General features: G+C 43.1%; 1 protein-coding gene and 1 pseudogene across 16 annotated transcripts in view; both read right to left on the bottom strand.

Moving 5' to 3' along the window:
- The window catches only part of KALRN (kalirin RhoGEF kinase), a 671338-nt gene that overhangs the window by 302540 nt on the left and 342394 nt on the right, over positions 1-26404 (bottom strand). For all 16 annotated transcript variants that reach the window (XM_088837656.1, XM_055396730.2, XM_088837661.1 and 13 more), the window contains exon 11: positions 7119-7310. In XM_088837656.1, the coding sequence (XP_088693782.1) occupies positions 7119-7310 (192 nt within the window). The remainder of the gene's footprint in view (positions 1-7118; positions 7311-26404) is intronic.
- On the bottom strand, positions 12562-14372 carry LOC148778764 (PRAME family member 8 pseudogene; annotated as a pseudogene).

Here is a 26404-nt window from a genome sequence, read left to right as displayed (position 1 = left end):
CTGAGGAAGGCTTTCTTATCTCTCCTTGCTATTCTTTGGAACTCTGCATTCAGATGCTTATATTTTTCCTTTTCTCCTTTGCTTTTCACTTCTCTTCTTTTCACAACTATTTGTAAGGCCTCCTCAGACAGCCATTTTGCTTTTTTGCATTTCTTTTCCATGGGGATGGTCTTGGTCCCTGTCTCCTTTACAATGCCACGAACCTCCGTCCAGAGTTCATCAGGCACTCTATCTATCAGATCTAGTCCCTTAAATCTATTCCTCACTTCCACTGTATAGTCTAGGGATTTCCTTTCTGAGGAAATCCACCAAGACTCATGACACTCCCTCCACCTGGTGGCCATGTAGCTAAACTGTAGGGACCAGTCAAAGATCAAACTTGCCAAAGACAAGATGTCAGTGTAACAACAAAAAGACTAGAGAAAGATTAGGTATGTCTGAAGAAAACACACTGACCTCAGGTGTCAATATGTCATTTTAATAAAAATGTGTCCTACTCCTGTATATTCTCTGATTAATGAGTTGAAGTTGATTTTTCACACTATCAGGTCATATATTCTACTTTATTGTAAAGAAAAATCTTGTCTAAGGTAGATTAAAACCTATCATTAAGGAAAATCACCTAAGAAATCAATGATGTACAGCGAAGATGCCACTCAGCCCAGTGGTCAGCAGCCTGATAAGGAAAGGAAAGGGCCAGTCTACCTTCAGGAGGATAAAATCTCAAGTAAAATTGCTATGAAATTTGACTCAAAGATAGGGAAGCACCAGAGACAAAGGCTTAGTGATAACATTTCTTCATTCTTCCTTCTGTAAAAACAAAACCAAAACAAAACCCAGAGGGAAAGAAGTTCTTGAAGGGAATTGGTATATACTGGGGATAATTCTCGATCTTTCCCTTGTCCTAGCTCTGCGATCATGGGAAAACTACTTCAAGCACTTCATACTTAAAGTACATGTACATGAGTGTGTGTGTGCAGGTGGGTTCTCCAGAAGGTGAGGTAAAGAAGAGAGTTGTAATAAAAAAGCCTGTCTAAATTGAAAAAAACTGCAGTCACAACTCTGAAACCAAGACACCCAAAGTCCAGAGAGTTTAGCAACACTTTGAAGATAATTGGAGGCAGCTTAGGAGCAGCCACCACCTGTTTCTTCCTGCTGTCCTCCGTTTCCCCTAGGATAATCCTCTTAACCCCCTGGTTATCTACAGTCTAAAATATTAATTAGCACTGTGCCTCTGCCATCAACCTACCTGCTGCCGAGAAAAAAATCTCCTGTTCCAGCCATTTCCAGGCCCCCTGTTCTTGATCAAACACACCTGGGTGAGGACCATTCTTTCAGGGTTCTGCTTAGCAATAATTATTTGAGCCCTGCTTCCCAGGTGGGAGCCTGGTGGGCTACCATTCATGGGTTTGCAAAGAGTCAGACACAACTGAACATGCATGCACATGATACGTACACTTAGGTCTCTTTATGTGTTCTCTCAGAGAACACATGTAATTATGGCCCAAAATACCTACATCCAAAAGAATGAACTGATCTGAGACTCTCTGAACTTTGGTAGAGGGGGAGTTAAGGCAGCCTTCCAATGAGCTACATAAAGTTTGCTCTAAGACTGTAACCAGTGAGTTCAGGAAGGGCCAGCGCATGGACCCCATTCTGCTTACATAGAGGGGCAGCCTGAGAAAAGGGCAACTGAAAAGGGCAGGAAGGGAGGGACAGGAAGGAAGAAACTAGGTGGTTTGTAGAAATAATGGCTTATGGATGAGAGGTTAAGGAAAGAGGTAATTTTACTCTGTTGCTTTCTCCTGTTGATTGGCTGTACCATTTGCACAATTCTGGTAGCCATTGTGCTGATACAACTGACTGACTCCTAGAGATGCAAAAGGAACACCAATTCCATGGGATGAATCACCCCTCCCTCATTTTGAAGGCATCATTTTCCTTTGGCATTGACTACCAGTTTTTATCTCTTAAATAAATACCATACCAGCCTAACAACTGACATAGAAGAAGTTGTTTTGTTCTTAAGGCCAATAATCCCTTTTGAAAACTGATTTAGTTTTGGTTCTATAGTGGGCAGATAAAGGAATATGTGTGTATGTGTGTATCTATGGCATTTGTGATATACGTACCTATTTGAGCAGGAAATAGCATGAAAGAATGATTTCACAGGGTTATAAACAACTGGAAATGGCATTTAATTAAACATCTAACAAAGAGCTGAGGTTGATTATCTTGGACACATTCCTTAGTTAATTTGACTCTCATATTATGACTACAAAAATATCTAAAAACAGTTATTTTGAAAACCCAGCAATTGCAGCACTTCCATGGAAACACAGCAAAGAGAATTCTGCCTGGACAATCTCTGTGGAGCAGATGACAGTTGCCACAAATGCCTTTTTTTTTTTTAAACGCCTTTTTTTTCCCCTCTGGACAAAGAAAATGAGGACTTGAGTAAATACTTCTCTCTACATTCTCCCTGAGCTTTCCAGACCAGCAAACAGCCAGCTGGCCTTTTGTACCCAGGCAAAAGGAAGATATTTGAAAGTTCAGCACAATTTCTATTAATAGCTGAGGTTCTGGATGCATAAGAAAGTTCCAAGCACATGTTTGTCACCTCTCTTTATTATGTAGCTCTTCTCTCAAAGTAGAGATGGAAAGTTTTGTTTTTACAAAATAACATTTATTGGGATTGTTCCCCACTTTCAATTGAAAATATCAAAGAAAATTTATAAAACAAAATATTCAAAGGAAAATTAAATCATTCATAACATTTTTAACGTCTTTGTATACTTCCTTCTAGTCTTTATTCTAAGTGTGTGATCAAAATTGTGGTCATGATGGATATACAGCTTTTTATATATCATACCACAAGCTCTTTCTCATGCCATTAATGATCTTTGACAACGTGATTTATAACTGTATAATATTTCACTGTATAGATTCATTATGCTTTAATGAATCACTTAACATGGAATATTTATATGGTTTCTAATTATTAAAGGTTATTAATAACACTGCAATTAAATAATTAGAAGCCTTTAAACCTCCAGACGCCTTTAGTCACCAAGAATTCACAAAGCCAGCAAACAGAATCAAGCAGACTCTTGAATCTGCAGAAGAAACGAGCCTGGGGGACATCTTCTTTATATCTTCCTTCTGTTTCCCCTCTGATCCTAATTAAAGTACATCTTTGGTACAGCTAAGTAGAAAATTATTCTTCCATTCACTCTATTTACTGTAAGAGAGAAAACATCCATAGCAACTCAAAATTCCCTCACAGACTTGTGGACTAGTAAACTTGGCTACTAAGCTTGCCTTGAGTAAAAAATCAGAACTTTGCCTACAGAGTAAAGAGGATGGAGTCAAGAGTTAATTGACCAGGATCAGACAGGATCCACACTTAGCAAGGTCTGAGAGGTGGTGTGTCTTTAGAGGCATTAAACAGAATAGTGAAAGAGCATACCACGGGTGTTCCTTCATTAGCCTGTTCAAGGATCCTCACTTCTGACTACCCAATAATCCATTTCTGCCTGCTATACAGGCTGTAGAGGAAAGCTCCCACAGGCAACTCAGATTCCCCACCTGCCTTTCTTTGTTTACACTGTCCGCAGAGTTCAAATCAAAGAACTGGAGTAGATGAATGATGCAATTGAATGGGCTTTCCCGCACCTTTTTACGTTTTTTAGGAGAAGTGACTAGCTTCTCGTTGTCACGTAAGCCTGTTTAATATTTATTCAGCATCACTAAGTATCAGACACAGCAGTAGAAATATCAGAATCTATGTCTACACATCTAAACCCACATGTGTACTCTACATATGAACACCCCCAACTTAACAAGGAAGAGTCAATAATCTCAGTGAGATCCCAGCATCGTTGATGAGGTACACACACAGTGCTCCTATCCTGTCTGGATGGGAAGCTGGAAGCCCCAGGGAAGAATTTCAAGGAAAAATGATGCCTGAGTTGAGTCCTCAAGTTCTTTACAACCTACTTTAGAGATGGTCTAAGGATAAATTTGGGAGGGAGTTTTCTGCTAGGAAAAAGTGGGTATTAGAATTGCACGACTCAAATTTGTAATAGTCACCATCATAATTATCACAAAATAATAGAGACTTAGTAATTACCTCAAAGACACACAGCCATGCCCAGTGAAGATCTAGATCTGGAAATCTGGCATCTAAGATCTTGCTGCACCTAACGTGTGTGTATAACACATATGCATAAGTGTGTACTTACATACACATGTCGTATTCTCTAGTCTGTATAAAATGGGTCTCAGACAGACTAGTTTGGGGATAGGAAGGTAACTGAGAGGAAACAGGCAGATAAAAAGTCCTACAGGATGGCCCCCATGAGGAGCCCCACCATGATAGCCACTCAAAATGATACTTTTCTTTCCCTCCTGGAAAAAGTTAGAATGTGTATATCTGAGAGTTGTAGATCTCTTGAAAAAGCCTCATAATCACACATCCCTTTGCATCTAGGCAGGACTGCTCCTAATTTCTCTCATATTTTGGGGTCCCAAAGAAAGAGACTATGCTACTTGTCAACAGCCTCAAATAAATTCCTGGGTTTAGAAAACTCTTCCAAGTCTGTTTCCTGGCCTTTATATGAAAGGCCAATGAGAAACAGCAGGGGCTTTGGAGTCAGAAAGATCTGGGTTCAATCCTTACATTTACCACATCCTCACTACAAGACTTTGGGCAAATTATTAATTTCTCTGATATATAAAATTAGAATTAAAAATGACAATTCTCATTGCTAATGATTAGACAGAGAAATAGTTAGGCACATAGTAGGGGAAATCCATTTTAGTTCCCTCTCCCTTTCTTCACCTGTCCCAGTATCATTCCACTTCCTTTGATACTATTTCATATGAATGTGGTTGTATAAACTGAGCGATGGTGGGAAAACAAGTCTCAGATTCAAACAGGCCCAAACTTAGCAAGGTTTGAGAGCTATCTTGGAAAACAGTGGTTAATAACTGCAACCCTGACTATTCTTCTACTTTTTTCATCTAAGAGCTACCCTGCCTCTGTCTTGGGGTTTGAAAAGGTAAAAAGATGAGTAAGGAGAAGGAAAACAAGCAGAGGAGATAAGAGAGGGAGAAAGGAGGATAGAATGCATGGCAGCAGGTAGGAACACGAGCACAGAATTTAGGAAGACAGGTCAAAACCCTGCTGCACTGAACAGCTCTGTAACCTTAGACAGGTTCTTTTCTGGGACTTAGCTTCTTCATTTGAAAATGTTTAATAAAGTTTGTATCATAAGATTCTCATGAGGATTACATGAGATGGTATATATATCTAGCAAGTAGTAAATATTCAATTAGAAAAAGATACTACCTAATATACACTGAGTGCTTGCAACAGACCAAATCTTAGGCTAGATAAATCACATATATCACATCAGGATTAATTACTATTATTATTTATGATTATAGACATCAAATAAAGAAGAAGAGAAAAAAAAAGAATCTTGAATTCACATTAGAACCATAAAGGGCCTTAGGGACATTGAGTCTAACTGGGCAATTTTATAAATGAGGCAAGCTAAGGCCAGAGACACCATGATTAGCACAAACACACAGGATTTTATAGCAGCAGGATCTGGACTAGAATCCCACCCTCCTAGTTCCATGTTCAGAAGGTTGGAGATGCAGCTAGAGAGGCTTCCTGGGAGCTTCAGTTACCTTTTCAGGAGCGGCACTTCCCTGGAAACTAACCTGGTCCACACCTCCTTTGGCAGCCTACAGCCCCACAGTCCTTACAAGGAACGTGGCTCCTGTTCACTGATGCTTCTTCCTCTCACCCACAGGCTCATAATTAAAAGAGAACACACATGCCTTTGGTTTCTGAGACCTTATTAAGAATCGAGCCAGCAGATAACCAGGCAGGAAAATTTGGATTAAAGCTAATTGTCCCCTACCCCCCTTGCTTTACAGACACTCATCAGAGGGTGGTTGTAGGTCCCATGGAGAAGAAGCAGAGCCAGCTTCACAGGGCTCCCCAGCCCTTCATCTGCCTGGGGAATCTCAGTTTAGAAAACATCTTTTCATGTTTAACTCTGATAGACAATGCAATGATCTGCATTCATTCCCACAAAGTGTCAGAAAAGCCTGTGAAGGAGGAACAACCAGGCTTCTTAAGGCATTTCAAATATCAAAAATCAACTTAATTAAGTAAGGTTAATTTTTCTTCCTGAGCAGCAATCCAACTTTAATTAATACTTCATTAAAATTAATTCCTGGGGGAATACAAGCATGTATACACCTAATGAGCTCATCTGTCAAGGGTGTTATTACAGAAGATGTTAAATGTGCCTCCTCACTGGCCACTTAGACTGCCCCGCATTAGTCTGAGCCAAAAAGCAACCACAGGTCTGCAACTCTCCTGCTCTCTATGGGTGCTTTGATTCTGCCAACAATGTAACATGATCCATCCTCCTCTCTCCTGTCTCCATTCTGTGAATGATTCAGGGGCCCGATTTAAGCCCAGCCTCCTGCATGGATGGCACCCGTTTCCCTCCCTTCACTGGCTTTTGCTCCACAATGAGAAAGGTTAGGACACTCTCACTTTATTAGCACACTGTGGCAGACTTCATTTAGATGATTTAATCCTCTCTTTAAAAAAAATAAAATAAAAACATTGAATAGATTTGCAAACTCTGTATATTCCCTGCCGGTAGCAAAGATGATTTAAGTTCTTCAGGACTCTGATTTCTGACGGGAAAAATCAACCAAGAGAAACGGGGTGTTGCATGGGAAAGGAATCTCTGATCCTCTATTATTGCCTCTTAAGGTGACTATTTCTATACTAGGAAATCCCAAATTTCTCCAGTTGCAGACTGAATGCTCTAACAGACTCCCCAAACCATCTGCCTCCCCAGCCCTCTCCTCACTAGAGATGAGAAGGAAATTTTGTCCCATATTGGTTGAGACCTCAGTGCAAGTTATCAGGAGCAAGTTGTTAATATCATCAACCTCAGGAGGCTAGTAACTTCCAGACCACCCAGGACACCAGGCAGATCTCGCGGAGCTAGGAAGTCGACCTGACTGTTGCCAGAAAAAAGCAGCCCAGCTCAATGCCCCTCCTTGCTAACTGCCCATACCTCTTTGGTGTGAGTATGGAAGGAGACAGACATGTCCAGCAGAAGCTTCCGCTGCTCCACCCTGCGCACGAAGTCTTGAATGCGCACCTCCAGGTGTCTAGCTGCCTTGTAGATCTCCTCCGGGTCACATTCCCCTGTCTGAGCCAGCTGCTCTGCCGCTTCTAGGAGCTTGTCCGCATTGGTGTATGTATTCTGCCAGCAACGACAGTGAGGAAAAGTCAACTTGCAGTCACGAATGGAGCTTCACGTCTTCCCCCAGCCCACCAGGGCTGCCCAGAGCTGGAGCGCAGTGCGTGGGCGCTGAGCCCAGAGCTCCCTAATCTGGCACGGAGGAGCTGAGCGCCCAGATCACCCACCACCTCCCAGCAAGCCAGCAGCCTGCCTGGCAGCTCAGCACAAGCAGGTACTAGCTCGGTGCCTCCTCTGTCCCTGGGATTTCTCCCAGGTGGGGTGTCCTGGAAAGACGTGAGCAGACACGCTAGAATCTCCATTCTTCAGCCTCGCCTGGACCCCCTACCCTTAGGGAGATCCATCACTGCCCTCACCTCTCAGGATGTAACTGCTAGGGTTGGAAATACCTCATCCACAAAGATCAGCTTGGTTTCTATATGAGAACACCAGAGAAATAATAACTGGGAAACTTGCATGACTTTTCCCCCAAGTCCCTTGTAACTACTGGTGTTTATCTTTTGGAACAGAGCTATCTCTTTGGAGGGGAAAGGGTCAGAACTCAGGGAACTGACAGAAGGAAGCAGCCACAGCCAGAGTGAGGAGATGCAGGCAATTCCCTGTATGCCCAGCAAAAGCTTAAAGCTTGCGGGAAGGTTGGGGAGGTGTCTGGTGATTTTGTTATCGTAAGCTACCGCATGCACGCACACATGCACACACTCATTCACACACACACACTCTCCTCCAAACCCCTGTCTGTGTTCTCCAGAGCATTTTGAAAAGCAACCAACTTGTAATTATTGTTCATCAGGATGGAGTCACTACCTCTGCAACACATGTATGTCAGTTAGTACATATATGCCATGGATACAATTTTTCCTGGGTAGGCTTCCTGTAAAAGAGAGTTCCAGACAGACCCAGAATTAGAGCTGGTGGCTCAGATGTACATTATATTTCTCAACACCCTTATAATGACACAAGCCCCAACAGAGTGATGAATAGTGAACTGGTGATGATATGAAACTGGCAGCAGAAACAGTCCGGATCAAGTGCAAAGTGAGTGGAGAAGTGGAATGGACTTTGTAGCAATGATTGTGTGTGGTGCTTCACTTTGCCTATATCTGAGTGGTCTCCGGTCCCCAGAGAGTTCTTTAGACTCACCTGAAGACCTGGGTGTTAAAGGTTGAATTGTGTCCCCTCTAAATTTGCATGTTGAAGCCCTCAGCCCCAGGATCCCAGAATGGGGCCCTTATTTGGAGACAGAGTAACGGCAGAGGTAATTAATTAAGATCAAGCCATAATGGAGTAGAAGGATTCCTAATTCAATATGACTGCTGTCTTTACAAAAATAACACCACATAAAGAGACAGACACACACTCAGGGAGAACACTACGTGGAGCTGAGTGTGGGATCAAGCAATGTGTCTACAAGCCAAGGAATGCCAAAGAGTGCAAACCAGCAAACCACTGGAAAGTAAGAGAGGCATGAAACAGATTCTTCCCCATATACCTCAGAAAAAACAATCCTGCTGACACTTTGTTCTTGGATTTCTAGCCTCCGGAGTTGTGAGACAATACAGTTCTGTTGTTTAAGTCACCCAGCGTGTGGCATTCTGTCACGGCAGCTCCAGCACACTATTACAGTGTGTGGAACCTCCCAGATGCTGCTGAGCCAGCTTCTTAATGAAGAATGAGCAGGCTTTTAGCAAACACTTGTCATGGCCTCAAGGGATGCCCAGAGAGTCTTCAGCAGATCCTTAAGGAATGCTGTCTGACCAGCAACTGCCCAAGTCACTGTCCCAAAGCAGGTGAGGTGGAGCTGAGGCTTGGGTGGGGATGAAAAGGAAGAAAAGTCCTTTGGCCCTACTCGGGGGATTCATGAAAAACATGATACTTGTGAGAGGAAAGAGGCTTTGCCACTGAGCTAAGTAAGAGGATATTGATTCTGGAAAGCAAACAAAGGAAGCATGAAGAGTCATGATGGAAAAGTGGGAGAGATGGAAAATGACAGGCAGGAGGAGACCTCTGGGGCTGTGGGCCAGGTTAAGGAAGCCTGAATTGTGGGGGTGGCCCACAATTTCTAGTAAATATACCTTGAACTGTTGGGAGAGAGTTTTTTCAAGAATTCTTCAAATCTTCCATTTTAAACTTTAGAGAATCTCAAGAAAGCCCAAACAAACCCCAAAGTTGTGTCTTTGTGGTTTCTCGCCAATAAATAAAAATTTATGCCAGAGCCAAAGCAAGTTTGCTTTCCAGTTAAGTTTGGGACCAATAAGAGGTAAATAAGAAGCAAAAGAGAAGTGCCTACTGCATGTAAGGTGAACAACTTGTCCTGGTTTGCCCAGCATTTTTCTGGTTTTAGCATTAAAAGTCCTGAGTCTTGAAAAACCTGTCAGTCCTGAGCAAATCAGGATGGCTGGTCACCCTAACACATATTCAACACTATAGATGTCTCAGAAGTACAGATAGATATATGATATATGTTGCTTCAAAGGAGAATAAAATCATCCTTAAGGGAAAAAAAAATATGACAACACATTAAATGGGACAAGCAACACAAAAATAATTAGGAGTTAATGTTTCTTGACAAGATATAGGTGCTAAGAAGAAAATGAGTAAAAACAAAGAATAATAACAGCCAATAATGACTGAATATTTTTCACATGCCAAGGACCATTCTAAAGGTTCACGCGCATACTCATTCAATCTTCACAATGGCCCTAGGAAGTTGATACAGTCATCGGCCCCACTTTACAGATGAAGAAACTGAGGTAAAAAGTATTTCTGGCTAAGGTGACATGTTTCAAAAGTGGTAGAACCAGGATTAAAATTTTGTTGTCCAGCTTCAGAGCTCAAGCTCCAAATCATTACATTACCATATCAGCCAAAGAGGGGCCTTGCATGCCATGCTAAGGTGTTTTGGTCTGAGGTAGGGAGAGGGCACTGAATAGTTATGGAGAAGAGAAGTATGACTAGTGTATAGTGTCTAGAAACATTACACCACCTCTGTGCAGGTGAAGGCAGAAGCCTCAGGATGGGAAGAGAAGTGGGGGAGTTTCTCATGGATGGTCTGTCTCTCTTTGTGCTCTGTTAATCTCATAACACAGTTGCTCTTATGCTCAAGTAAAGATGTGCTTCCCTGGGTACCTCCCTAGTGGTCTGTGTACCCCTTAAAGATAGGTCCCATGTGTCACTCATTGTGGGTTCTTATTGCCAGACACCATGGCTGGTAGACAATAGGCACTTACTAAATGTCTACTGAATGAACAAGACTCAGAGCTTGAATGAGCATGCCATGTCTGGGTAAGTTGAACTAACTTCACTAAAACTGGAGAATAGAAGGAAATCATATTTATAAGGCAGGGAAGGGCTAGATAATAGATTTCACAGTGAGAGGGACAAGAGAGACAGTGGGAGGACAACAGGGTCAGCACTAAAAGTGGGGCTCCCTTCTTTACCTGTTTCCCAGCCCTCCTCCCCATCATGACTAGAAAAAGCCTCTAAAGTTCAGACCCAGTCATAGCTCTCTTCCATGTAAAACTGTCCAATGGCTTCCTATGCCTCTGGGGTAAAACACCTCAGGGTGCCATGCAAGACCCTTCTTCATCTGACACTTTTTCCCTTCAGGTTCAACTCCTCTAAAACAGCCTGTGAAATAAATTGCTTACACTTCTGGAAACTCATAGCACTGGATCTTCCCCTGTGCTTCTGCCTGGGCTGTCCTTCCCCTACTTTTTTCCATGACCAACTCTTATTCACCCTGTAAGACCCAGCCCATGTGTCACTTCCTCCAGGAAGTCCATCCTGAGATCCACTTCCCTCCTAAGGCTGGCCTATATGAGCCCCTCTGAGCTCTCAGAATGATCTGTGCCAAACCTCTTCTTGGTTCCTGCCATATTCCAATGCCAGTGTTTGCCTTTCTCATCCACTTAGGGGCAGATAAAGTCTTTCACTTCTTTCCCTTGGTGCCTGGTACCAAGTAAGTGCTGTATAAAAATTTAATGAATTAATTAATAAATTAAAGAATACATTAATTCCCACCAATCCTAATGTTCAATCCTTGGCCCCCCATCAACTACTTGGTACAAGACCTTATATGCTAGAATTTAAGTTCAATGTTTAATCTCATTTGGTTTATCCTACTTCCTGGCAGAATCATGAAATAAGAATGTGCTTATAGAATATCAATTAAAGTATTAATGGAGCAATTCACTGATACCTGTCATTGTCCCAAATTGGGGCAAGGATCACAATTGGCTTCTGCTCACCTTCTGACCAAGCCAACAAGAGTTTCTACCCCAGGGCCCGAATCCAACTCACTATGAGTACAGTTCCTAGGCATTCTGTGGCTCCTCAGTCTCCTATCCTCTGCCTTGGGTTTGATCCCTTGATGACACTTCCAAAAATAGGTTATGAGTAGGGGGACATCAATTCCTCAGCCCCTGGGGCTTTTAGTCAGGGCCTGTGGTAACTGGAGCCCCGGGTCAGAGATTTAGGCCATATGGATGGCTGCATTTTCTGTTCTTCCCTCCCTCCATGCCTGTGTCCACCAGGTAAAAGGTTCTAGATAATTCAGCCTTTATGTCGATGGGCATAAATCTCATCTTCACCTCATTGTGTTTTGCAGATACTGCTTTTTGCTTTACAAACTGAAGGTTTGTGGCAACCCTGTGTTAAGCAAGTCTATCAGCATTGTTTTTCCAACAACATCAGCTCACTTCATGTCTCTATGTCACATTTTGGTAATACTTGCAATATTTTAAATTCTTTCATTATCATTATCTTTGTTGATTTTTGATCATTGATCTCTGATGTTACTACTAGGACTTACTGAAGGCTCAGATGATGGCTAGCATTTTTTAATATCATGGAGGGCATTTATTCATTTACATTGAAGGTCTCTTTATATCTGATCATTTCTACAACTGTGCATACAGAAACAACTCAAACATGACTCCTCCAGAAATTTAGGTTCATATTTGACTTTAAAAACACATCTCTAAAAGTTCTAAACTGAATCCTCCAGGAATTTAGGTTCATATTTGACTCTATAAACACGTCTCTGACAGCACTGTCAACTCCCCAAGTCAACATATCCTTCTGGAATCCTGCACCCCTACTGGATCACATTTACTTTTCTCAATCACACTGAGCTGATAACAGAAACCAGGGGTGTCTTTTCCCTTCATAATGTACCTATGTCCTAGATTTCAGTTTCCAAGTGTCCTGAAGAAAGCTTCTGATAGAAGCAACAACTAGGCAGGGTATCACAGCGTTATGTATTGGAACTCAGGTGCTCACACATGTCACCACCACAGTGAGGACAGGGGCTGGGACTAACCAAATCTTCCTGGGACATCCTAAGTCTGTAAGAATCTCCCAAAGTTCAGCCTGTAGCTAGCAAGTCTCTCCTGAGGAAGAATACCCAGAGTGCTGTAAATCTCCCGAGGGACAGGATAAAGCTCTAGACTTAAATCAGGAAGCCTATCAGTATGACGCAGGAGACTCTCCAGGATGGCCATGGAGATGAGATTTCCACACATGTTGATGACCCTGAGCTGGAGGCAGTGGCTCAGGGCAGGCAGAATCGCCGTGAGGTGGGAGTCCATGATCCCATACAGGTTTAAGTCCAGTTCTTCCAGAGAGCCTGCAACTTTCTCCAGCAGAACTTGGAGGAGCTCATGACTAAAGCTGGACAGATTAACACCACTCAGATTCAGGCCTTTTAGCTGATAGATGTTCAGGCACTGGAACAGATGGGTCAAGTCAGATTCTATAGACAGGCATTTGGTTATTGAGAGGTTGTCCAAGGAGAGTCGTCAGGCATCTGAGTATCTGGCTCAGAGAGCCTTCCAAGAAAGATGGAGATTCCATTAGGAAATACTGGAGGTACTTCAGCCTGAGGATCTGAGAAGCAAATTGTAGAAGATCCTGATTGTCCTGCTCCTCAACAGCAGACACATGAATGGGGCAGAGAAAGAGTTTCCGAACATTGCGCCTCTTGCCCAGCTGATCCTCAGCTGGCCAGAGTGGAGAGCTTCTGAGTGAAACTCAAATCCACCTCCTATACACAAGTCCAGCTTCACCATACTGAGAACTCTCTTAATATCTTCTTTAGACACTGAAATAATCTACATCTTCTTACAACATAGGTGTCAGTTCAGTTCAGTTCAGTCGCTCAGTCGTGTCCGACTCTCCGCGACCCCATGAATCACAGCATGCCAGGCCTCCCTGTCCATCACCAACTCCCGGAGTACACTCAAACTCATGTCCATAGAGTCGGTGATGCCATCCAGCCATCTCATTCTCCGTCGTCCCCTTCTCCTCCCGCCCCCAACCTTTCCCAGCATCAGAGTCTTTTCCAGTGAGTCAACCCATCGCATGAGGTGGCCAAAGTATTGCGGTTTCAGCTTTAGCATCAGTCCCTCCAATGAACATCCAGGATTGATCTCCTTTAGAATGGACTGGTTGGATCTCCTTGCAGTATAAGGGACTCTCAAGAGTCTTCTCCAACACCACAGTTCAAAAGCATCGATTCTTCGGCGATCAGCCGGTGTATAGAGCCTTTTCTCTGTTCCACCCACATGAAGAGGTAAGTGAGGAATTTACCCAGGGTCTTTTTCTTGAGACAGAGTTCTATGACTACCTCCAAGGGAGCCAAGGGATGCTTTGTCCTTGACATGTCCTTAGCCACTGGTGCCAACAGTGAGCTTGAGGGTACATAGTCCATGTCTCCAGACTACATCCTCCAGAAGTCCCAGCCAGTATTCCTCAAGTCCAGCACCTGAAATTTGCACCTCCTGAGGTGAACCTTCTGGGCCAGCAGGATATCAAGGCCATCCAGCACTGCTTGTAAGCTTCCTTTGTGAGGCTGCTGCATCAGGCCCCCAGAGGCAGGTAGGCAAAGGGCCAGGCTTGCAACATGGCCTTCAGGGTTTCACTCTGTCTGCCAGAGAAGGCGACCATGAATAATGGTGGGTAGAGCTCAGTAGGCAGATACTCCAAAGAGGAGATGGCTGAGGCTTCGTCTCTCACCAGGCTCACTGCTGCTAAGTTCACAAACCTGGGCGGGTTGTGAACACTCATCCTGACTCTTCTCTGAATGGAATCCAGCTCTGATCTGTTTGGTGGGCTGCTCAGACTTGGTGGAGAACACAAGCAGTGACTCCAGAGTGAGAAGCCTCTGCATCTCTTCTTTGATGACTGATGCTTTTATAGAACTTTTCTAACCACATCTGCCCTCCTTCCAACCAGAAGGCACTTCCTGATAAGATTCCACAGTGTCCAATCAGGTTAACCCTATCTGGGTTACTGTCAAGCTCCACATGAATTGACTGAGTCAGACCTTCATTCATAAAAGAGAAAGAACAAGGGGTGGTCGTGGCATCAAGGACTTATTCATTGATTTACCTCACAAAATTGGATTGAGTTTGCTAATATGGACAGCTGTATCCCTGGATGTGAGAAAGGGAAAGAATTATGGGTTCCTGATATTACACAATGGAGAAGGAAATGGTAACCCACTCCAGTATTCTTGCCTGGAGAATCCCATGGACGGAGAAGCCTGGTAGGCTACAGTCCATGGGGTCGCAAAGAGTCGGACACGACTGAGCGACGGAACGGAACGGATATTACACAAAAAGTTAAGTCAAAAACAATGTCTTCAACATATCATTGTTGGGAGATCTTTGGCAAAATCAAAGTTGTTAAATGTCCCAGAATTAAAACAGCTTCATAAAGGCAGTGGTGTAATTTCCAAAAGAAACAAACTCCTATTTCTTTCAAGTTGTCACTTAGGTGTTATATGAGGAAGATAGCAGATTATGAGTGTATTCAGAGAGTTAAGGGATGTGCAATTGGAGATGTGGTTGGCCCTCCAGATTCAAGTTCTGACTTCTTTAAAGGACATCTAGTCAAAATCCTAATGAGAACTAAGGGTGGGTGCTGGGCAGTGTGGTGGTGGCCATTCCTAAAGGGACCCTGTGAATGACTCAAACAGCTTCATATATGTTGTTTTTTCGTTTGCTTTTCTCTTGGCAAAGAGGGACTTTTCTTTGGGTGATATTTAGAAATTAAACAGGAGAGGCTAAGAGGAGAAAGTGTCATCTTTGAGGGTGTTTCCTCCTAGAATGTTGTGATCAGGACAGGAAATTGACTTGAACAAAGACTAAATCTGAGAATGTGAGCAAAGGGAGACATGACCAGCTCTGCACAGGAGGACATTTTCACATCTGCGAGTCAATGATGGTGGTCACTGTGGGCTCTTTGGGAGCTTGGAGCAGGGGGTGAAACAAACGTGGATCAGTCTGACCTAACCTTGTTCTCGACATGGCAATTGCTACCAGTAAACATTGTCTTTTAGGTTCTTCACACAGGGGATGAGCCTAGATGGCAACTGACCCCAGGCATATTCTAGGGACATCACCAAGATGGTCAACACTGAAATCAGATTGATTATATTCTTTGTAGCTGAAGATGGAAAGCTCTATACAGTCAGCAAAAACAAGAACGGGAGCTGTAGCTTAGAACAAAAACCCCTTGTTGCAAAATTCAGACTTAAATTGAAGAACATAGGGAAAACCATTAGGCCATTTGGGTGTGACCTAAATCAAATACCTTACATTTATACAGTGGAAGTGACAGATTCAAGGAATTAGATCTGGTAGACAGAGAGCCTGAAGAACTATGGATGGAGGTTCGTGACATTGTACAGGAGGTAGTGATCAAGACCATCCCCAAGAAAAAGAAATGCAAAAAGGCAAAATGCTTGTCTGAGGAGGCCTTACAAAATTGCTGAGAAAAGAAGAGAAGTGAAAGGCAAAGGAAAAAAAAAAGAAAGATATACTCATTTAAACGCAGAGTTCCAAAGAACAGCAAGGAGAGATAAGAAAGTCTTTTTAAGTGAAAAATGCAAAGAAATAGAAGAAAACAACAGAATAGTAAAGACCAGAGATCTCTTCAGGAAAATTAGAGCTACCAAGGGAACATTTCATGTAAAGATGGGCACAATAAAGAACAGAAATGGTATGGGCCTAACAGAAGCAGAAGATATTAAGAGAGGTGGCAAGAATACAAAGAAGCACTATACAAAAAAGATCTTAATGACCTGGATAACTACAATGGTGTGGTCACTCACCTACAACCAGATATACTGGAATGTGAAGTCAAGTGGGCCTTAGGAAGCATCACTACAAAGCTAATGGAGGTGATGGAATTCCAGTTGAGCTTTTTCAGATCCTAAAAGATGATGCTGTTAAAGTGCTGCACTCAACATGCCAGCAAATTTGGAAAACTCAACAGTGGCTACAGGAATGGGAAAGATCAGTTTTCATTCCAATCCCAAAGAAGGGCGATGCCAAAGAATGTCCAAACTACCACACAATTGCACTCATTTTGCATACTAGCAAGGTCATGCTCAAAATTCTCCAAGCTAGGCTTCAACAGTACATGAACCGAGAACTTCCAGATGTTCAAGCTGGATTCAGAAAAGGCAGAGGAACCAGAGATCAAATTGCCAACACCTGCTGGATCACAGAAAAAGCAAGAGAATTCTAGAAAAACATCTGCTTCATTGACTATGCTAAAGCCTTTGACTGTGTGGATCACAACAAACTGGAAAATTCTTCAAGAGATGGGAATATCAGACCACCTAATCTGTCTCCTGAGAAACCTGTATGCAGGTTAAGAAGCAACAGTTAGAATTGAACATGGAACAACATACTGTTTCAAAATTGGGAAAAGAGTGCATCAAGGCTGTATATTGTCACTCTGTTTATTTAACTTACATACAGAGTACATCATATGAAATGCAGGACTGGATGAAGCACAAGTTGGAACCAAGATTGCCAGGATAAATATCAATAACTTTAGATATGCAGATGACACCACCCTAATGGCAGAAAGCGAAGAGGATCTGAAGAGACTCTTGATGAAGGTGAAAGAGGACAGTGAAAAAGCTAGCTTAAAACTCAGCGTTCAAAAACGAAGATCATGGCCTCTGGTCCCATCACTTCATGGGAAATAGATGGGGAAAAAACGGAAACAGTAACAAGACTTTATTTTCTTGGGCTCCAAAATCACTGCAGATAAGTGACTGCAACCATGAAATTAAAAGGCACCTGCTCCTTAGAAGAAAAGTCTAGATTCTGACAAATCTAGACAGCGTATTAAAAAGCAGAGACATTACTTTGCCAACAAAGGTCCAAACAGTCAAAGCTATGGTTTGTCCAGTAGTCATGGATGTGAGAGTGGACCATAAAGAAGGGTGAGCACTGAAGAATTGATACTTCTGAACTGTGGTGTTGGAGAAGACTCTTGAGGAGTCCCTGGGACTGCAAGGAGATCAAACCAGTCAATCCTAAAAGAAATCAACTCTGAATATTTACTGGAAGGACTGATGCTGAAGCTGAAGCTCCAGTACTCTGTTCACCTGATGCCAAGAGCTGACTCACTGAAAAAGGTCCTGATGCAGGCAGAGATTGAAGGCAGGAGGAGAAGTGGGTGGTAGAGGATGAGATGGTTAGAGAGCATCACCGACTCAATGGATATGAATTTGAGCAAACTCCGGGAGATAGTGAAGGACAAGGAAGCCTGGCATACTGCAGTCCACGGTGTTTCAAAGAGTAGGACAGGCCTCAGTGACTGAACAACAACAATATTCTAGGGACTCTGGGAGCTGAACCATAATCCCTCACATTTGGTAATTCTCACAATATTTAAAATTCTTTCGTTACCATTATCTTTGTTGATTTCTGACCAGTGATCTTTGATGTTACTACTATAACTTGCTGAAAGCTCAGATGATGGTTAGTATTTTTAGCATTAAAGCATTTTTTGAGAAGGCAATGGCACCCCACTCCAGTACTCTTGCCTGGAAAATCCCATGGATGGAGGAGCCTGGTAGGCTGCAGTCCCTGGGGTCGCTAATGGTCGGACACGACTGAGCGCCTTCACTTTCACTTTTCACTTTCACACATTGGAGAAGGAAATGGCAACCCACTCCAGTGTTCTTGCCTGGAGAATCCCAGGGACGGGGGAGCCTGGTGGGCTGCCGTCTATGGGGTCACACAGAGTCGGACACGACTGAAGTGACTTAGCAGCAGCAGCAGCAAAAAGGCATATACATTGTTTTTTTAGACATAATGCTATGGCACACTTAACAGACTATATAGTGTAAACAAAACTTTATATGCACTGGGAAACCAAGATTCATATGGCTCACTTTATTTTGGTATTCAGTTTATTGCAGTGGTCTGAAAGTGAACCCACAACAGCTCTGAGGTATGCCTATGCCTTCCATTCCTCCTGCTGCAGCCTTGGCTCATGACTTTTTGCCTTTCCTCAGGGAGGAAACAGAGCACTGCAGGATAACTTGTCTCTAAAAACATTGGTATCCTAGCAATATAGCTATGGTTTCAGCCTCCTTAGGCTGAAGCAGAGGATGAGAGGTAGGCTTTTAAAAGACAGAGTGTGGAAGAGGCAGTGAGTGAAAACACTAAGAGCTGACTTCCTTGATAACATGAAGTTAACACTTCGGGCCCTGCGCTCTGGGGATGAGGACAGATGAGGATGGAAAAGGCCCAAGTTCCTCTTACAATTCAAAAGAGGTAGTGTGGACCGGCGGATGTAACAACCAGAGGGCCAGGACAGAACTCTCCCCTCCTGACGATTATTTTTCCAGGCTTGGAAATGGACATTTACCTTATCATATCCTAGTGTAGCTAGTCCTAAGTTTAAGGATAAGTAGTGATCCAAAAGTTCCTTTGTAAGACTCTTATTTAGCACTGGGAGTGTATATTCCGTGTAAATGGGAGTTAACATTCCCAGGACAAAGTAGAGAAAATCAGTTGAGCACATAGCATTTTTTTTTTTTGGCCATGCTACATGGCATGTGGGATTTTAGTTACTTGATCAGGGATTAAATCTGAGTCCCCTGCAGTGGAAGAACAGAGTCTTTACCACTGGACCACAAAGGAAGACCACATAGCATATTTAAAATATAGTACTGGCTTCTCAAGTGGCTCAGTGGTAAAGAATCCACCTGTCCATACAGAAGATACAGGAGACCTGGATTTGATCCCTGGGTTGGGAAGACCTGGTAGAGGAGGAAATGACAACCCATTCCAGTATTCTTGCCTGAAAAAAAATCCCACTGACAGAGGAACTTGGGGTTTACAGTCCATGGGATCTCAAAGAGGCAGACATGACTGTGTATGCAAGCTCACTGATACAGCACATCAGTACAGTCAAAATGTATAACTGGGGTGATACAGGAAAATGCTTTTCATTCCAGGGCATCAGGCACATATTTCCCCATCATCTGTTGGCTCCTGGAGGGGAAGAAGGGATGGACTCTGATGATAGCAAAGTGGTCTTTGGTGGGAAGCAATAGGACGGAAAGGAGGAAAACACTGGGTACCAGTGATGGGTTAACCCACCACATTACGTCTGCTGGAAGGACATCTGCCTACGTATCCTGAATAAAGGAATAAACAGTAGTTGTCTCCATTAGGACAATTTGTGTGTCCAAACAAGGAGTAACTAATGACTACTCCTAATCAGATGCTCCTTCAATTGGAGACTGTCTATAAAAATCTGCTACAAGTCTACTAATTGGGACTGATACCAAAAATAACTATTGTACTTGCCAACACTTCCCAACACAAATAGTGTGGAAGCTGAGAGTATCTCTGGGAACCTAAACACTGGCTTTATCACACTTACATATACAATCATCACCCTGTCCCATTCTCATACACATCTCTACTTGCTGGAAAGGATTTTCCTCTGCACATCTAAAATGTTTCAACACCTCTTCCTATTAACAATAAGTGGTGTATTTTCAGAACTCCACATTTTTAAAGTAAAGTTTTATTTCCTATAGTCTAACTTTTATGTGTTTAAGAACACCTAGACTGAGTAATTCTGAGAAAAGAATAGCAGTTGCTCTTTGCCAGGGTGTTCTCTTTTACTGATTTTCTCTTTCCTTCTTATCCTCAGTAACCCTCTTCATTTACAGGCTATTCTTTAACCTCAATGTATTTTCTTTCAGTTGCAGGCCAGAAGCTGAGTATCTAGGTATTCTCAGGCAAAACAGCAGAAGAGATAACGAGAATTAACTATTAGCATATCACCTATTTAATATAATGATAAAAAGCAATGCTTTGTTTCTGGACCAAAAGCCAGGGTCAATCCTAGAGGCTGCCAATACTGGTTACAAAATATGATCTGTCAGAAAACATCAGGACCAGCTTGTAAGAAAGGACCAATCAGATTCCAGAAAATGTGGCTACCCCAGGGGACTGAGACACAAAGCAAAGAAGGACTTTCTCCGTGACTCTTCCCACCTATGCCTCCAGGGCAGAGAGAGCAGTAGAAGGCAGAGACTGGGCCAGGCCTGATGCTCAGACTGAACACAAGAAGACGGTATATACAGGAAGGGACCTAGAAGCCAGAGGTTGGCCTAGAGCTGCAGGCTGGGGCTAAAAGAAAAGTAAGAAGAGCCCTAGGGAGCTGAGCAATTAGAAGATCAAAACCAGGAGAGTGCCATGCAGACAGATACAAAGCTCTGAAGACCGCAGAGGGAAGCATTTAATCCTTTTCCCACTAAGCAAGTCCCAGATGCAGCCAGCTGGCAACCATATTGCTGCTGGGAAGCAACCCACCACCCCAGCACTATGGGAATTTGATAACACAGTCTCCACCCTGGCTACCCTTCCACTCCTTCCTCCTCACCACTCAGCTCAAATCGGCAAAATAATGGAGGGGAACATGTAACCACAAAAGAAGAATGAGGACAAAAATGTTTTAGAAGTGAAGAAGGCAGACGTAAGTGTTCAGATACGAATCTGTGGATTGCCCAGTAGCCTGGCCCTATAGAAGTTCATTCTCACGTGGAATTCTTCAAGCCAAAGAAATAGCGATTGGTGAGACAGGATCTCCGTGGAACAGAGATAAGTAGGGCCACCTGCTGCAGGGTTTGGCAATTCAAGAGATTGGGGAGGCGGGGAGATGTACCCAAAATGCTGTTCTCTCTTAAAAGAGTAACTTTGCACTGTTGCTGTTTTTCCTGTTTTCCATATTCTATGTTTGGCTGTCAGTGGGAGGCAGTGGGCGGGAAGAGGTAGAAGGCAGGCCTTTGGAGAAAGACAGTCAGTTTGAAAATACTGCTGAAAACCTTGGGGTTTGTGGACTTTCTCTTCTATTCTATCCTGAAAAGGGCAGACAGAAAAAGATGTGCCTGACCCAGGGAAATGGGGGTCAGGTGAAAGGGAGAACAAGCAGAGGGGCTGGTCCACACTTCTGCTTCTGCCCCAGTGAGCACAGTGCTTCTTGAGCCCTTTCACCCCCTTGTGGTCACATATAGCCCTAAGGGTCCATATTCAGATCTGAAGGGAGCCCACTGCCTATGATCCTCTTTATGAATGGTGTTCCTGCTCATTTTCAATTTCGCGGACCCTGGACCCCTATCTGCCCTGTTCTTATCATAGCTAACCTCCCTGGGTTTCATCCATAGACTCTATGGAACAGGGTATCTTAACAGCAGCAGTGATAACATTTTGGGCTGTTATGGGTTGAGTTCTGTTCCTCCAAAAAGGTATGTTGCAACCTTAATGCCCAGTACCTGAGAATGTGACCTTTTTTGAAGAAATAGTGTCAGTGCAGGTAGAATTTGTTGAGGTCAGACTGAAGTTGGGTGGGCTGTAATCCACTATGACTTGTGGCCTTATAAAAAGATGAGTTTAGGAACATACAGACACAGAAAGGGCACCGTGTGACATGAAGGCCAAGACTGGAGGGATACAAAGGAATACCAAAGATTGCCAGCAAACACCAGAAGTCCAGAGAGAGGCTGGGAACAGATTCTCCCTTACAGAAGGAACTAACCTACCATTACCTTGATTTTAGTCTTTGAGCCTCCAGAACTGTGAGACAATACACTTCTGTTGTTTTAAGCCACCCAGTTTGTGGTCCTTTGTTACAGCAGCCCTAGGGGGGCTAACACAGGGGCTGTTCTCTGTATTGCAGGGTGTTTAGCTGCATCCCTGCCCTCTACCCACAGGATACCAAAAGCAACGCCTTCCCCAGACGCCAACCCAAAATGTCCTCAGACATTGACAGACGTGCCCTGGGTGGGGGTGGGGGATGGGCAAAAATGTCTTTCAGTTGAGAAGTTCTTTTAGATCATAAGACCATCAGGGAAGCCCCAGTGAGGGAGCCCATACAACCTCCTTAGCTTATACTGCTTTTCTGATAGTCCTTCAGATGACAGAAGCCTTAAGAAATCTAATCCTGTGGTTCTCATAGGACAGGACTGGGCAGTAGATCAAGGAGCCTGGGGGAGAAAAGCAGTGCTCAGGTCCTACCTCAGATTACTCAAATCAGAATGGGAGCTAAGGAGGAGGTGGGGGAGGGGAGTATCTGGCAGCATATGTTTATAAAAACTTAACTTTTATGCAGAGTACGTCATTCGAAACGCTGAGTTGGATGAATCACAAGCTGGAATCAACATTGCCAGGAGAAATATCAATAATCTCATGCAGATGACACCACCCTAATGGCAGAAAATAAAGAGGAACTGAAGAGCCAAAGAACTGATGCTTTTGAACTGTGGTGCTGGAGAAGACTCTTGAGAGTCCCTTGGACTGCAAGGAGATCCAACCAGTCCATTCTAAAGGAGATCAATCCTGGGTGTTCATTGGAAGGACTGATGCTAAAGCTGAAACTCCAATACTTTGGCCACCTCATGCGACGAGTTGACTCACTGGAAAAGACTCTGATGCTAGGAAGGATTGGGGGCGGGAGGAGACGGGGACGACAGAGAATGAGATGGCTGGATGGCATCACCGACTCGATGGACATGAGTTTGAGTGAACTCTGGGAGTTGGTGATGGACAGGGAGGCCTGGCGTGCTGTGATTCATGGGATTGCAAAGAGTCAGACACGACTAAGCGACTGAACTGACTGACTGAAGAGCCTCTTGATGAAGGTGAAAGAGAAGAGTGAAAAAGCTAGCTTAAAACTCAACATTCAAAAACCAAAGATCATGGCATCTGGTACCATCACTTCATGGCAAATAGATGGGGGAAAAATGGAAACAGACTTTTTTCTTGGACTCCAAAATCTGCAGACAGTGACTGCAGCCATGAAAATAAAAGATGCTTGCTCCTTGGAAGAAATCTGTGACAAACCTAGACAGCATATTAAAAAGCAGACACATCATTTTGCTAACAAAGGTCTGTATAGTCAAAGCTATGATCTTTCCAGTAGTCATGTACAGATGTGAGAGTTGGACCATAAAGAAGGCTGAGTGCTGAAGAATTGATGCTTCTGAACTGTGGTGCTGGAAAAGACTCTTGAGAGTCTCTTGGACTGCAAGGAGATCAAACCAGTCAGTCCTGAAGGAAACCAACCCTAAATATTCATTGGAAGGACTGATGCCAAAGCTGAAGCTCCAATACTTTGGCCACCTGATGGAAAGAGCCGACTCATTAGAAAAGACCCTGATGCTGAGAAAGATTAAGGGCATGAGGAGAAGGGGACAAGAGAGGATGATGGCATCACTGACTCAATGGACATGAGTTTGAGCAAACTCTAAGAGATAGTAAAGGACAGGGAAGCACTGCAGCACTCTGCAGTCCATGGGGTCCCAAAGAGTTGGACATGACAGAGCAACTCAACAACAACAAAAGTGTGTTAGTCACTCAGTCATGTCCGACTCTTTTCAACCCCATGGACTGTAGCCCACCAGGCTCTGTCCCTGGGATTCTCCAGGCAAGAATACTGGAGTGGGTAGCCATTACCTTCTCCAGGGGATCTTCCCGACCCAGGGATCAAACCTAGGTCTCCCACATTGAAGCAGATTCTTTACCATTTGAGCTACCAGGGAAGCCTATAAAAGCTTCCTAGGTGACTATAAGTGCTGCTGCTGCTGCTGCTGCTAAGTCACCTCAGTCGTGTCCGACTCTGTGTGACCCCATAGAAGGAAGCCCACCAGGCTCCCCCGTCCCTGGGATTCTCCAGGCAAGAACACTGGAGTGGGTTTCCATCTCCTTCTCCAATGTGTGAAAGTGAAAAGTGAAAGTGAAGTCGCTCAGTCGTGTCCGACCCTTAGTGACCCCACGGACTGCAGCCTACCAGGCTCCTCCATCCATGGGATTTTCTAGGCAAGAGTACTGGAGTGGCTTGCCATTGCCTTCTCCGGACTATAAGTGCAGTCTCTATCTAAGGTTAAAACCACTCTCTAAGCATAGGGCTCATAGCCTGGGCTGAAATTCTAAGGTGACAGAAATCTAGTCTTTTGCCCCAAAAGAGCTACAGGTTTTGAATGAATGGTAATATTACTAATGACCAGAAAAACTTGGGAGAATTTAGGACTATAATGAATTTAACAGTTTACCTAGTAGTTTAAATACACTAACTGTGGTTTATAAAAGTAAAAAATAAACATAACCAGAATGTTCAATACTGGGGGGAGGTTACTACACTGTGGGCTTTCCTGGTGACTCAGACAGTAAAGAATCTGCCTACAACTCAGGAGACCCAGGTTCAATCCCTGGGTTGGGAAGATCACCTGGAGAAGGGAATGGCCACCCACTCCAGTATTCTTGCCTGAATAATTCCATGGACAGAGGAGTCTGGCTGGACGTGACTGAGCGATTAGCACTTTTAATACACTGTGGTACAACCAAATGAGGCAGTCCTCATGATTATGCTTTGAAGACTATTTAGTGATCTGAGGAAGTATTCCTGATGTAAGATCAAATGAAGAAGTCAGCATAAATCAAAGTATGGTTCTGGTCCTAACTACCTACCTATCTATTGGAAAAAACTACTACTGATAATGATGGCTGCCCGTTTTGGACCCATTTACAAACATTACTACACTGTAATGTAGTAATGCTCTTATATCATGTTATAGATAAGAAAACTGAGGCTTGGAAAGGTGAAAGAATTTGAAATCTTGAATAAGCTCACATAGCTGCTGAATGATAGATGTCAAGATGGAATTCACATTGATTTGACTCTAAGCAAAACATTCTTTGCATTTTTCTGTGCTGACTGGAAATTTGCCAATAAATATTAATAGTTTATTATAACTATCTCTAAGCTATATTAGGGATATGTTTTCCCCCACTATTTTCTTGTTTCCAAATGTTCTATGGTGAACACGTATTAACTTTAGTCAAAAAAAAAAAAATGGGAAAATCATTCAAAGTGAAAAAAAATTATATGCAGAGCATTCTTTAGAAATTATTCCAAAAAATAAACCAAATCTTATGTTTACATATGTTGGCTTCTTTTTGTCTGCGTAAGAAGAAAAACATACAAGCTTACTGTGATTGCCTTGGGAGGAAGGGATTAGGAAGTGGGAATGGAGGGATAATTAGCATTTCTATTTACACATATCTTTGCAAGGTTTCGCTTGTTATTGTAACAATTAGGAATCACTTTCAAACTTTGAAAAATACTAAATAAAAGAAATATTAAAGGAAAACATGGGGATCTAATATATTTTTGTCAATTGAGTAACATCTAGAAATACAAATAACTTTCATTATAAATGTATTTATGTTAGAGATGGATGCATTTCCTAGTTCTGGGATCCTGAAGACACTAATGCTTGACCAACCAGTGTGACATATTCAATCATACAAAAATGCTGCACAATCTCTCTGTAGCCCCAGTCAGTGATTTCACCTTTCTCAGTTTGGTCTTTATGACACTGCTCATCATAGCTCAGAAGAAACATGATTTTGATATGATACATATATATGCAAAAAAGATCCAGTCAAAAATAATCACCTGTGAAATCTTGGAAATTATTTCCCATGGCACAATGCCAGCATCAACTACCCAGGACCCTAAGCTGTCTCCCAAAGCAGAAAAAATATAAGAGACATGTCAAATTTGAAAATACTTAAAAGTGAGGCTGATTCTCAGACAATACTCCCAAGAGCCTCTGTCTGGAATGCTGCTATAGGCTTTGGTTGAAAGCCTTCTTTATCACCATCACATAAATATCAAAGCCCTCATGCCCATGGCATGGAGCTGACAGCAGCATAAAGTGACAGGCAAGGGCCAGTCCTTGGATACTTATGTGTTTGAAACTGACAAGG

The sequence above is a fragment of the Moschus berezovskii genome, chromosome 1 (genome assembly GCF_049115385.1).
Source record: "Moschus berezovskii isolate FMDL1 chromosome 1, NW_MosBer_1.0, whole genome shotgun sequence".
NCBI classification, from domain to species: domain Eukaryota; kingdom Metazoa; phylum Chordata; class Mammalia; order Artiodactyla; family Moschidae; genus Moschus; species Moschus berezovskii.
This window is presented reverse-complemented; position numbering and strand designations above follow the sequence as displayed.